The sequence below is a fragment of the Schistocerca nitens genome, chromosome 10 (genome assembly GCF_023898315.1).
Source record: "Schistocerca nitens isolate TAMUIC-IGC-003100 chromosome 10, iqSchNite1.1, whole genome shotgun sequence".
Taxonomy (NCBI): domain Eukaryota; kingdom Metazoa; phylum Arthropoda; class Insecta; order Orthoptera; family Acrididae; genus Schistocerca; species Schistocerca nitens.
The window spans coordinates 73,016,071-73,030,091 of NC_064623.1; the positions used below are offsets into that span (position 1 = coordinate 73,016,071).

The window sequence follows — 14,021 nt, forward strand, 5'->3', positions numbered from 1 at the left end:
GGATGACAATGCGCCATGTCTCCGGGTCACAACTGTTCATGACTGCTTTGAAGAACATTCTGAACAGTTAGAGCTTATGATATGGCTGTCGTGATCACCCGACATGAATCCCATCGAAGTAATGGAAGGTTGTAGGGGGCAGCATGGCTCAATATTTCTGCCGGAGTCTTCCAACTACTTGTCATGCCACGTCTATGCACTACGCCGGGCACAGTGAGGTCTGACACGGTATTGGGATGTATCACGTGACTTTTGTCATGTGTACATTTCCACTGGTGGCCCCATGAAATACGTGTTGATTAGTAGATTTTAGTGCTGACTGTTTTCACGTTACAACCAAAAAAAATCTGCAAATGCCAACAGAGAAAATCGACGTGAAGTCTCCTCGGAGAGACACTCGCGGTATTCGATGGTAAGCAATTTAGTTAGATTTTTGTTTATGTTGGTAGTACTGTCGTTCTACGTCGATAACACTGCGTTGTTTATTTGTTGTTATATCTTTGCAATTTTCAAGCTGCTAGGTTAGTTTCGTGATCGCTGGCGTGCTGTTGATCATGGCTGCTCCGCTGTCTATTTGCACCAAAGGAGAGCAACGTTCAGTGATCCGTTTTTTGTGGTCGGAACGCGTGTGAGGCGCCGAAATTCACCGAAGACTTTCGGTACAGCGCGGTAACAGTGTTTTGCCTCAACGTAGTGTCTACCAACGGATTGAAAAATTTCCAAATGGTCGCACAAGTGTAACCCACGATGAAGGAGCCGGATGACCGTTTACCGCCACAAATGAAGAAACCATTGAGCGTTCACGTGAAATGATTCTTTTAGACAGACCATTAACTATTGACGAAGTGGCACATCGTCTGCAAATTAGTCATAGTTCTGCCTACGAAATCACACACAACACACTTGGGTATCATAAAGTTTGTGCAAGATGAGTCATGAAACAACTCAAACAGTTGCATAAACAGTCGCACTTGGACATCAGAAAAAACATTTGGATCGCTATGGTAACGATGGGGACAACTTCTTAGACAGGGTAATTACTGGTGACCCAACATGGATCCATCATTACGAGACGGAGAGTAAACGGCAGAGTATGGAATGGAAAAATCCAAATTCGCCGTGCAAGAAAAAGTTCAAGACACAACCGTCCGCAGGAAAACTGATACTTACGGTTTTTTGGGACGCACAAGGTCCAGTACTGGAACATTATGGGAAAAGGGGCACAACAATAAACTGGGTACGTTACAGTGACATGCTTACTGTCAGGTTATAGCCTGCAATTCGAAGCAAACGCCGAGGATTGCTGTCAAAAGGTGTTGAGTTGTTGCACGACAATGCGCACCCTCATACTGCTACCTACACTGCTTAAACGCTCCAGAAACTCAAATTTGAAGTTCTGGACCATCCTCCATATAGTCCCAGTCTTGCCCCTTCTGACTATCACTTGTTTGGTCCACTCAAACAGGCATTAAGCGGCCGTCGATTTGCCTCGGACGAAGCAGTGAAAGAAACGGTGCATTCCTGGCACAGCTCAACCGAGAAACTTCTTTTATGAGGGCATCACGAAGCTTGTTCAACGATGGACCAAGTGCGTCGAAACGCAAGGAGACTATGTCGAAAAATGATGCTCTAGTAAGTTTCCTATTTCATTACAATAAAATTGTATGACTACACTACTGGCTATTAAAACTGGTACACCAAGAAGAAATGCAGATGATAAACGGGTATTCATTGGACAAATATATTATACTAGAACTGACATGTGATTACATTTTCACGCAATTTGGGTGCATAGATCCTGAGAAATCAGTACACAGAACAACCACCTCTGGCTGTAATAACGGCCTTCATACGCCTGGGCATTGAGTCAAACAGAGGTTGGATGGCGTGTACAGGTACAGCTGCCCATGCAGCTTCAACACGATACCACAGTTCATCAAGAGCAGTGACTGGCGTATTGTGACGAGCCAGTTGCTCGGCCACCATTGACCAGACGTTTTCAATTGGTGAGAGATCTGGAGAATGTGCTGGCCAGGGCAGCAGTGGAACATTTTCTGTATCCAGAAAGGCCCGTACAGGTCCTGCAACATGCGGTCGTGCATTATCCTGCTGAAATGTAGGGTTTCGCAGGGATCGATGAAGGGTAGAGCCACGGGTCGTAACACATCTGAAATGTAACGTCCACTGTTCAAAGTGCCGTCAATGTGAACAAGAGGTGACCGAGACGTGTAACCAATGGCACCCCATGCCATCACACTGGGTCATACGCCAGTAGGGCGATGACGAATACACGCTTTCAATGTGCGTTCACCGCTATGTCGCCAAACACGGATGCGACCATCATGATGCTGTAAACAGAACCTGGATTCATCCGAAAATATGACGTTTTGCTATTCGTGCACCCAGGTTCGTCGTTGAGTACACCATCGCAGGCGCTCCTGTCTGTGACGCAGCGTAAAGGGTAACCACAGCCATTCTCTCCGAGGTGGTAGTCCATGCTGCTGCAAACGTCGTCGAACTGTTCGTGCAGATGGTTGTTGTCTTGCAAACGCCCCCATCTGTTGACTGAGGGATCGAGACGTGGCTGCACGATCCGTTACAGGCATGCGGATAAGATGCCTGTCATCTCGACTGCTAGTGATACGAGGCCGTTGGGGTCCAGCATGGCGTTCCGTATTACCCTCCAGAACTCACCGATTCCGTATTCTGCTAACAGTCATTGGATCTCGACCAACGCGACCAGCAATGTCGCGCTACGATAAACCGCAATCGCGATAGGCTACAATCCGAGCTTTATGAGAGCCGGAAAGGTGATGGTACGCATTTCTCTTCCTTACACGAGGCATCACAACAACGTTTGACCAGGCAACGCCGGTCAACTGCTGTTTGTGTATGAGAAATCGGTTGTAAACTTCCCTCATGTCAGCACGTTGTAGGTGTCCCCACCGGCGCCAACCTTGTGTGAATGCTCTGAAAAGCTAATCATTTGCATATCACAGCATCTTCTTCCTGTCGGTTAAATTTCGCGTCTGTAGCACGTCATCTTCGTGGTGTAGCAATTTTAATGGCCAGTAGTGTACTTTGCGGATAATAAGAGGCTTACTCTCGTATATTGACATTACTTTCTCAAGGAAAAAAATCGAAATTTTAAATTGTTAACTTACCCAGGACATCGTTCTGTGTAATCCACTTCACGATCTTGACGTTTGCCGGCTTCCCCGGCAAATCTTCAGCCTCGAACTTCCAGAGGACCTTGTAGGGCAGCTCTGCAAACGCTTCGAGGAAGGCCCTCCGCTGGTAGTCCTTGAGCATGTCGCTGCGGATGTTGGTGCCTAGGTTCATGTAGATGACGCCTTCCGTCGCCGCGTCGAGGAACTGCTTTATGTCCTTCAAAAGAGACGCAAGGACGTTCGGTTACTTTCACCGCTAAGCAAATTATTCCTCCAAATGTGCACCCAGATTAACGAACCAGACAAGCCGGCCGGAGTGGGCGAGCGGTTCTAGGCGCTACAGTCTGGAACCGCGCGACCGCTACGGTCGTAGGTTCGAATCCTGCCTCGGGCATGGATGTGTTTGATGTCCTTAGGTTAGTTAGATTTAAGTAGTTCTAAGTTTTAGGGGACTGATGACCTCAGAAGTTAAGTCCCATAGTGCTCAGAGACATTTGAACCATTTGAAGCAGACAAAATAATTTTATTCGATAAATTCGGTCTTCAGTCACAGTATTCTTGTTTTCTGATTATTGTCCAACGCGTTTCGGATCCACAACTCCATTTTCAAGGACTGTACAAACACAATGGGAGTTACATCTCCTTTAGTTTTTCATTTATCAGAAGCAGAACGACAGAATTATTAGACCTAACGAGAAGACATACTCACTCGGCACTAATGAGAGAAATGGTACAGAAATAGGAGAAATCAAGTATTGTAACATGATACATGTGTTTGGTGACCACATGGCATTCCAACTACCCTGGTCTCTTTCTCTCTTTCCTTTCCCTCTCTAACTCTAACTCTGTCTCTGTCTCTCTCTCTCTCTCTCTCTCTCTTTACATCCTTCCACCCTCTCTCTCGCTCCCACAGTCACTTTGCAGGCGGTTGCATTTCATCTGTACGCGTAATTTGTTTGGATTACTAGAATAGTATGAAGATTACTAGAATAGTATGACAGAACTGGACAGTAGACGAAGTATGCATAATTTTTATCATGTACTTCTGTCATGTTGTTGTTGTGGTCTTCAGTCCTGAGACTGGTTTGATGCAGCTCTCCATGCTACTCTATCCTGTGCAAGCTTCTTCATCTCCCAGTACCTACTGCAACCTACATCCTTCTGAATCTGCTTAGTGTATTCATCTCTTGGTCTCCCTCTACGATTTTTACCCTCCACGCTGCCCTCCAATGCTAAATTTGTGATCCCTTGATGCCTCAAAACACGTCCTACCAACCGATCCCTTCTTCTAGTCAAGTTGTGCCACAAACTTCTCTTCTCCCCAATCCTATTCAATACCTCCTCATTAGTTACGTGATCTACCCACCTTATCTTCAGCATTCTTCTGTAGCACCACATTTCAAAAGCTTCTATTCTCTTCTTGTCCAAACTAGTTATCGTCCATGTCTCACTTCCATACATGGCTACACTCCATACAAATACTTTCAGAAACGACTTCCTGACACCTAAATCTATATTCGATGTTAACAAATTTCTCTTCTTCAGAAACGCTTTCCTTGCCATTGCCAGTCTACATTTTACATCCTCTCTACTTCGACCATCATCGGTTATTTTACTCCCTAAATAGCAAAACTCCTTTACTACTTTAAGTGTCTCATTTCCTAATCTAATTCCCTCAGCATCACCCGACTTAATTTGACTACATTCCATTATCCTCGTTTTGCTTTTGTTGATGTTCATCTTATATCCTCCTTTCAAGACACTGTCCATTCCGTTCAACTGCTCTTCCAAGTCCTTTGCTGTCTCTGACAGAATTACAATGTCATCGGCGAACCTCAAAGTTTTTACTTCTTCTCCATGAATTTTAATACCTACTCCGAATTTTTCTTTTGTTTCCTTTACTGCTTGCTCAATATACAGATTGAATAACATCGGGGAGAGGCTACAGCCCTGTCTTACTCCTTTCCCAACCACTGCTTCCCTTTCATGCCCCTCGACTCTTATAACTGCCATCTGGTTTCTGTACAAATTGTAAATAGCCTTTCGCTCCCTGTATTTTACCCCTGCCACCTTCAGAATTTGAAAGAGAGTATTCCAGTCAACATTGTCAAAAGCTTTCTCTAAGTCTACAAATGCTAGAAACGTAGGTTTGCCTTTTCTTAATCTCTCTTCCAAGATAAGTCGTAAGGTCAGTATTGCCTCACGTGTTCCAACATTTCTACGGAATCCAAACTGATCTTCCCCGAGGTCGGCTTCTACCAGTTTTTCCATTCGTCTGTAAAGAATTCGCGTTAGTATTTTGCAGCTGTGACTTATTAAACTGATAGTTCGGTAATTTTCACATCTGTCAACACCTGCTTTCTTTGGGATTGGAATTATTATATTCTTCTTGAAGTCTGAGGGTATTTCGCCTGTCTCATACATCGTGCTCACCAGATGGTAGAGTTTTGTCATGACTGGCTCTCCCGAGGCCATCAGTAGTTCTAATGGAATGTTGTCTACTCCCGGGGCCTTGTTTTGACTCAGGTCTTTCAGTGCTCTGTCAAACTCTTCACGCAGTATCTTATCTCCCATTTCGTCTTCATCTACATCCTCTTCCATTTCCATAATATTGTCCTCAAGTACATCGCCCTTGTATAAACCCTCTATATACTCCTTCCACCTTTCTGCTTTCCCTTCTTTGCTTAGAACTGGGTTGCCATCTGAGCTCTTGATATTCATACAAGTGGTTCTCTTCTCCCCAAAGGTCTCTTTAATTTTCCTGTAGGCAGTATCTATCTTACCCCTAGTGAGATAAGCCTCTACATCCTTACATTTGTCCTCTAGCCATCCCTGCTTAGCCATTTTGCACTTCCTGTCGATCTCATTTTTGAGACGTTTGTATTCCTTTTTGCCTGCTTCATTTACTGCATTTTTATATTTTCTCCTTTCATCAATTAAATTCAATATTTCTTCTGTTACCCAAGGATTTCTATTAGCCCTAGTCTTTTTACCTACTTGATCGTCTGCTGCCTTCACCACTTCATCCCTCAGAGCTACCCATTCTTCTTCTACTGTATTTCTTTCCCCCATTCCTGTCAATTGTTCCCTTATGCTCTTCCTGAAACTCTCTACAACCTCTGGTTCTTTCAGCTTATCCAGGTCCCATCTCCTTAAATTCCCACCTTTTTGCAGTTTCTTCAGTTTCAATCTGCAGTTCATAACCAATAGATTGTGGTCAGAATCCACATCTGCCCCAGGAAATGTCTTACAATTTAAAACCTGGTTCCTAAATCTCTGTCTTACCATTATATAATCTATCTGAAACCTGTCAGTATCTCGAGGCTTCTTCCATGTATACAGCCTCCTTTCGTGATTCTTGAACCAAGTGTTAGCTATGATTAAGTTATGCTCTGTGCAAAATTCTACAAGGCGGCTTCCTCTTTCATTCCTTCCCCCCAATCCGTATTCACCTACTATGTTTCCTTCTCTCCCTTTTCCTACTGACGAATTCCAGTCACCCATGACTATTAAATTTTCGTCTCCCTTCACTACCTGAATAATTTCTTTTATCTCGTCATACATTTCATCTATTTCTTCATCATCTGCAGAGCTAGTTGGCATATAAACTTGTACTACTGTAGTAGGCATGGGCTTTGTGTCTATCTTGGCCACAATAATGCGTTCACTATGCTGTTTGTAGTAGCTAACCCGCACTCCTATTTTTTTATTCATTATTAAACCTACTCCTGCATTACCCCTATTTGATTTTGTATTTATAACCCTGTAATCACCAGACCAAAAGTCTTGTTCCTCCTGCCACCGAACTTCACTAATTCCCACTATATCTAACTTTAACCTATCCATTTCCCTTTTTAAATTTTCTAACCTACCTGCCCGATTAAGGGATCTGACATTCCACGCTCCGATCCGTAGAACGCCAGGTTTCTTTCTCCTGATAACGACGTCCTCCTGAGTAGTCCCCGCCCGGAGATCCGAATGGGGGACTATTTTACCTCCGGAATATTTTACCCAAGAGGACGCCATCATCATTTAATCATACAGTAGAGCTGCATGTCCTCGGGAAAAATTACGGCTGTAGTTTCCCCTTGCTTTCAGCCGTTCGCAGTACCAGCACAGCAAGGCCGTTTTGGTTAATGTTACAAGGCCAGATCAGTCAATCAACCAGACTGTTGCCCCTGCAACTACTGAAAAGGCTGCTGCCCCTCTTCAGGAACCTCATGTTTGTCTGGCCTCTCAACAGATACCCCTCCGTTGTGGTTGCACCTACGGTACGGCCATCTGTATCGCTGAGGCACGCAAGCCTCCCCACCAACGGCAAGGTCCATGGTTCATGGGGGGACTTCTGTCATAAATATGCTAATTCGTTCAAAATGTAGAAGTATTTTACCAAAGCAAAAGACGAAGTAGCAAAATGTAGGTAATATGTTACTTACTAGACTTTAGCACTTTCATTTCTCTAGCACTTCTCTCATTAATCGCACGTGAGACAATTTTCTCGTTAAATGTAGCAACTGTGTCGTTCTGTTACTGTTAGGTGAAAAGCTGAAGCAGGCGTAACGCCTTTTACGCCAATACAGTCCTTGAAAATGGAGGTCCTACTCCGCAACGCGTTGGACGGTATTTAAAAAAAATAAAAATATTATAACTGGTGACGGAATTCTATTATTAAAATATACACCCCGGACGGAATTCTATAATTAAAATATACACCCGTAACCTAGAAGTTACAGTCTCAGACAGCCCACTACTTGATGTCTGTTAATAATGTGACAAAATAAATGTTACGAATAAGAGTAAATACTGTAGTCGCCACAGTGAACTGAAAAAACAGAAATGGAATGAAGGCAGAGCTTAACGTTTCAACGATGACATTTTCATTGACGGTGCACAAGAACGGGAAGGGCAGGGGGCGGAAAAAATTTGGCGATGTCCTTTGTAGAGGAGTCATACCAGTGTTAGCGGTAAGCGATTTACAGAAACCACAACAAGTTTATTCTGGATGGCCAGATCAAGGCTTGAACTCTTGCTAGACACGCTTGGAAGTCTTACACTATGTAATCAAAAGTATCCGGACACCTGGCTGAAAATGACTTTGTAGAGGAGTCATACCAGTAAGCGATTTACAGAAACCACAACAAGTTTATTCTGGACGGCCAGATGAAGACTTGAACTCTTGGTAGACACGCTTGGAAGTCTTACACTATGTAATCAAAAGTATCCGGACACCTGGCTGAAAATGACTTACAAGTTCGTGGCGCCCTCCATCGGTAATGCTGGAATTCAATGAGGTGTTGGCTCACTCTTAGTCTTGTTGACACCGTCCCCTCTCGCAGGCATACGTTCAATCAGGTGCTTGAAGTTTTCCTTGGGGAATGGCAGCCCATTATTCACGGAGTGTTGCACCGAGGAGAAGTATCGATGTCAGTCGGTAAGGCCTGGCACGAAGTCGGCCTTCCAAAACATCCCAAAGATGTTCTATAGAATTCAGGTCAGGGCTCTGTGCAGGCCAGTCCTTTACAGGGATGTTATTGTCGTGTAACCACTCTGCCACAGGCTGTGCATTATGAACAGGTACTCGATCGTGTTGAAAGATGCAATCGCCATCCCCGAATTGCTCTTCAACAGTGGGAACCAAGAAAGTGCTTAAAACATCAATGTAGGCCTGTGCATGATAGTGCCACGCAAAACAACAAGGGATGCAAGCCCCATCCATGAAAAACACCACACGTCAAGCGGCCTGTACGCTTTTGTGCTGTACGTGTCCCTTCACTTTTTCACTTCACTATCACATCGGAAACTGTGGACCTAGGGATGACCAGGAGTGTGGAAGTGACACCCAATCGCCTTACCACGTTCGAAGTCCGTGAGTTCCGCGGAGAGCCCCGGTCTGCTCTCTGACGATGTCTAATGACTACTGAGGTCGCTGATATGGAGTACCTGGCAGCAGGTGGCAGCACAATGCACCTAATGTGAAAAAATGTATGTTTTTGGGAGTGTCCGGAAACTTTTGATCACATAGTGTCTGTTTTAAACACCTCTACCACTAGCAAAAGAGGAAAGGGCAAGGGGAGAGAAAATGATGTGAAAAATCCGCCACAAGTCGGGAGTGTGTTTGTCGGTATCTGGCTTGCAACAGCAGTAACTACATTTCTTCGCCTTACTATTTTGCATTGGAGCGATTTCAGCAAAACTTGGTTGGTAAGTTTATCGCTTAAGCGCCTGGAAAGAAGCATCATTTTGATAAGAACCACCAACCTCCCATAGAGGGTGGCGACCTAGAAGCACGAGTCAGGGATGAACTGAGCAATTTCAACCAAATTTTGAATATATGTGATTCATTACTTTTATTTTTGTGCTATTACAACTACACTTATAAACATACTACGTGATGGATACATTAGTTTTACACGGAGAAAGAACTGAGAAGAAATGTTCCAAATCCACAAGGTTTGCTAACTATGCGACTTCATACACTTTACCCGTTAATAATATGGCAGATGAATTGAGAAATTACCGTAAACCAGTTATACGTAGTCATGATTATCACATTTAAATGTGAAAATCGGTCAGTTTTTTTAGCTTCTGTGGTATTTATGTTAGTGAACATAGGGGCTTGAATGAAAGGATTACGTACTAATTAGGACAATACATTTTCTAAAATGCGGGGGAAGAAATCGAAAAAAAATGTATGTGATGAAAATTAGCATGGATTTGGGGATACAATGACCGCCCTATTGTTCCACCACTACTGTCAGCTACCGTTCCATTTGTTCTGAAAAGAACGCAATGAAACTTTGACCACCCAGAAATAAGCGTTTTATTAAGTCTCATAAAAGAGGAGGCCTAATACGGTATATAAATACAATGAAAGATACGAAGATGGGATGCCACACACATAGCTCCAAATTTAGCTGAGCGTAATACCTTCAATTTCTTTCATCTTAGACGTAAATCCTTGTTTCAGAACATCCAATGCTGTTAGAATAATGCTGTCTGTTTTCCACTCGTCGAGACAATATCTGGCACTTGTGGCCAAACAAACTTCATTCCATGTTTCCGGAGATATTCGGCATTATATGTTGTACCTAAATCACTGCCTGAACTACAACTTGCAATCTGAGCAATACACGACTGGAATTTGTTTTTCTTAGTTGTAGGCAGATTAACAAGTACAAATGAGCCTTGGTTTGTATGCCGATGGTTAATTTTTGTATGCCTTTGATCCATACTGTCCTTACATCAACGATGTTTACTAAATTGTGTATCTGTAATCCTGGGGTAACAATGGCCAATGGTCACAGTAACTCCGAACCGGAGGAATGGTGCACACGACCTCAGAAATCGCAATATAGTGGCAGATATACCCATGAGTACTGTACTGCTGTGCTGTCTGGGGTCCTTACCAGATAGAATTAACAGAGTACGTTGAGAACGTACAAAGAAGAGCAGCACGTTTTGTATTATCGCGAAATAGTGGAGAAAGTGTCACTGACATGGTACAGGATTTGGGATGGCGTTTTCCGTTGCGGTGGAATTTTCTCACGAAATTTCAGTCACCAACTTCCCCCTCCGGATCCGAAAATATTTGGACGTAACCTATATAGGGACGTTGTTAACTGTTTTTCATTCTCCATTGCCACAGTGTTTATCTGTGGCAGTCAAGAATGAAAAACAGTTAAGTGTATTGGTTAAAAACAGTCTTGGTTGCAATTTTAGTGTTTTATTTTTCAACGACGCGTTTCGCCTTATTTAGGCATCTTCAGGTTATCATTTCCAGATGGACGCGATAACCTGAAGATGCCTAAATAAGGCGAAACGCGTCGTTGAAGAATAAAAAAACTAAAATTGCAACCAAGACTGTTTTTAACCAATACTGTTAAGCACTGGTTTGCTGTATGCCACATATGGATTGGAAGAATTTCTAAACAGTTAAGAAATCAATCGTAAATAATGCAGCATAATAAATAACGCGGAATGCCAAAAACTGCCAAGTGCAGGTGTGAAGTGGAGCCTGTCGACTGCTAGCAAGAGGGGAAGGAGCAGATTATGTAAAGAAACACCAGTAACCACAGAACATGCTTTGTAAATAATTCTTTGTAATCAGATTGCAGGCAGCTCAAGACAACCTATCGTAACATATTGTGAAGGTGGTTCGATGAACCCTCTGCCAAGCATTTAAGTGTTATTTGCAGAATATCCATGTAGATGTAGAATACACTGAAATTCGATATTTTATGTGAAACAGGCTAAAAAATTCTAGTTTCCCAATTTCTTTCACTGAATCCTCTAACTCTGATTTTATGAATTAGATATTTATTCTGGAACACAAAGTATTATTCAAAACTTTACGATTTTGCTTATTGATGAACCCATCCGAATGAAAATAGGCTTCGTCGCTAAACCAAACCATCCAGCGCATACTAATTCCCAATGCCACGCGACGAGCCATGCAGTTTCAACGTCCTAAAGCAAACCGTTCAGAAGTTATGAGGTTTTATTTCATGTAGTTCAACAGTTGTCACCCGGTATGTTTCCGAGTTATTGCTGTTGCATTGTCTTCGGCCTACACGTTTACTGAAGAAGACTGGATTAAATCCGTCGAAACCATGGCAAAAGTTTGAATAAAACCAACTTACATTGCAACAGGTGGGCTGCTTTTCATTCGTTTACTGACCTCTAGCCGTTGCTGAAGCGCAGCCGCATTCGAAATATTTAAGTAAAATATCTTAGGTTTATCTTTACCTTAGGCAGTGGCTTCGGTGGTTCCACTTGCAATCCACCAATCTCTATAATGGCCGGCACCAGAGGCTTCGGGTAGTCGAAGCTGAAGTGCGCATTCACCATCACAAACTGAAAATTCTTCTCTATTTCACTGGGCGGAGGCACAGACTCGCCGAAGAACTTCCGAGCGATCTCGTCCTGCACTGGCAAGTAGTGGTATTTGCGGTAGAGGCCGACAGCTGTGTCGAACACGAAGTTGTGGACCCTCTGCAGGAACGTCATGTGGTCCGTATGCTGCAAGGTGTAGGTGTTCACGTAGGCGGGGTTGTGGAAGTTCCCCATCAGCTCGTTGGCCCACGGAGGGCTCCCGTAGGCTACGATCCCGATGAGAGGGGGATTTCCGAACTCGTGTACGAATCCCAAGAGGCACTCCTGTATCATCACTTCGGCGATGATCAAGTCGAAGGTTTCGTTTTTGGTGAGCTCCATCAGCCGGCGACCGCCTTCGGAGTTGATGGCGTGGTCGCAGCACATCTCGCCCCAGTCGAACAGCTGTTTGGCCTGGTACCAGTGGCTGCGTTCTGCCAGGTCCTCGAACTGCTCTCCCTCCCCTTCCCGCAGGCCCTCGTAGCCCCTCTCGGCGAGGATGAGCCGGTAGTTGGGGACCGGGCTCTTCTCCACGTCTGGGGTGAAGACTGTCACCTGGTGGCCCCTGCGGGCCAGCTCGAGCATGAGGGCGCGGTTGAAGTGGTAGTGGCTCGGCGATGCCGTGGTCATCAGGCCCAGGATCTTAGCCGACTCGCATGGCTCCGTGAGAGACACCAGCACCAGCATCAGTGCAGCTACCGAGATGTGGGTCTTCTCCATCCTGAAATCAAGACATTGCATTAGGGTCATCAACAAATGGAACATGCATGAAGAGAGTAGAGCTATTGTCAACACTGAGGTTCTTCATACATCCATAATTAAACTTGATGATGGTGGGACATTAGCTGGTATAATTTTTATTAAAAATGAAACTCCTCCTGCTGTACTTAAGATTTCATATTTATTTGGCTACTAGTTTCGACGTTGCGTCAAGCCATCTTCAGGCCCATACACTTTGATGATACCAATTGTGTGTGACTGGAAGCCCGCGATGATACCAATACGTGCTCCACATGGATGGCGGGCACGGTTTAATTTTTGACTGATATTTATTTTTGTATCTTTCTTTTGCTACTGCCTTTATCCCGCATTGTGCGCAGGGTCGGCAGAGTTAAGACGGAATTGGCAAGCTTAATTTAAAGGGGTGGTCGGATGCCCTTACTGCCACCACCCCATACCCCCCAGGACGGAAGTAGTGTACCCTAGCTGTCTGCGTCTAGTGTAAATCGTGAAATAGCGTGAATTGTGTTTCAAATGTCTGCGAGTCGTGTAACGGAGGCGAGATGTGGGGACCAGCCAGGTATTCAACTAGAGGAACGTGGAAAACCGCCTAAAAACCACATCCGGCACACTGGCTGTCGTCGTTAATCCGCCGGGCGGATTCCATCCGGGTCGGCGCGCTTACCCGAGTCCAGGATGGTTCAGATGGCTCTGAGCACTATGAGACTTAACATCTGTGGTCATCAGTCCCCTAGAACTTAGAACTTCTTAAACCTAACTAACCTAAGGACATCACACCCATCCATGCCCGAGGCAGGATGCGAACCTGCGACCGTAGCAAATCTGCGACCGAGTCCAGGAAGCAGCGCATTAGAGCTCTCAGTTACCCTGACGGGTTGACATTTATTTTTATGTCTTACATGTTGGATGCTACTCTTCCTGTGTGTAAGCTACTCAAATGTTCTAAAACCATAATTACGTTTAATGTTAACTTGCAATAGCTTTTGGTCTTCATTGTGATTTTGCTTCATAGTTGCAGTGGAAGATGTAAATTTTGAGTGTCCTGTTATCTAGAAATGCACACATCATCTACACCGTTCACTTGTGTGTCAAATTCTGCAATGTAGATGAACCAGTCACAAAGATGTAATAGTGCTCCAGAAACTGAAATATAGAAAAACGAAGCCCAGAAATAAGTTTTACAGATGTTTATGAGGATATCAATTGCGTTCGTAGTTTTGGGAACATTTTTAGTTCAAA

The 14,021-nt window shown here is 44.2% G+C and overlaps 1 protein-coding gene across 1 annotated transcript in view; it reads right to left on the reverse strand.

Annotated features, from left to right (window-relative positions):
• Window positions 1-14,021, reverse strand: part of LOC126210132 (UDP-glucosyltransferase 2-like) — a 48,081-nt gene that overhangs the window by 21,868 nt on the left and 12,192 nt on the right. The window contains exons 2-3 of the mRNA XM_049939280.1: window positions 11,916-12,762; window positions 3,165-3,387 (exon numbers count right to left, since the gene is read on the reverse strand). Coding sequence (XP_049795237.1) covers window positions 3,165-3,387; window positions 11,916-12,761 — 1,069 coding nt within the window. The 5' untranslated portion in view covers window position 12,762. The remainder of the gene's footprint in view (window positions 1-3,164; window positions 3,388-11,915; window positions 12,763-14,021) is intronic.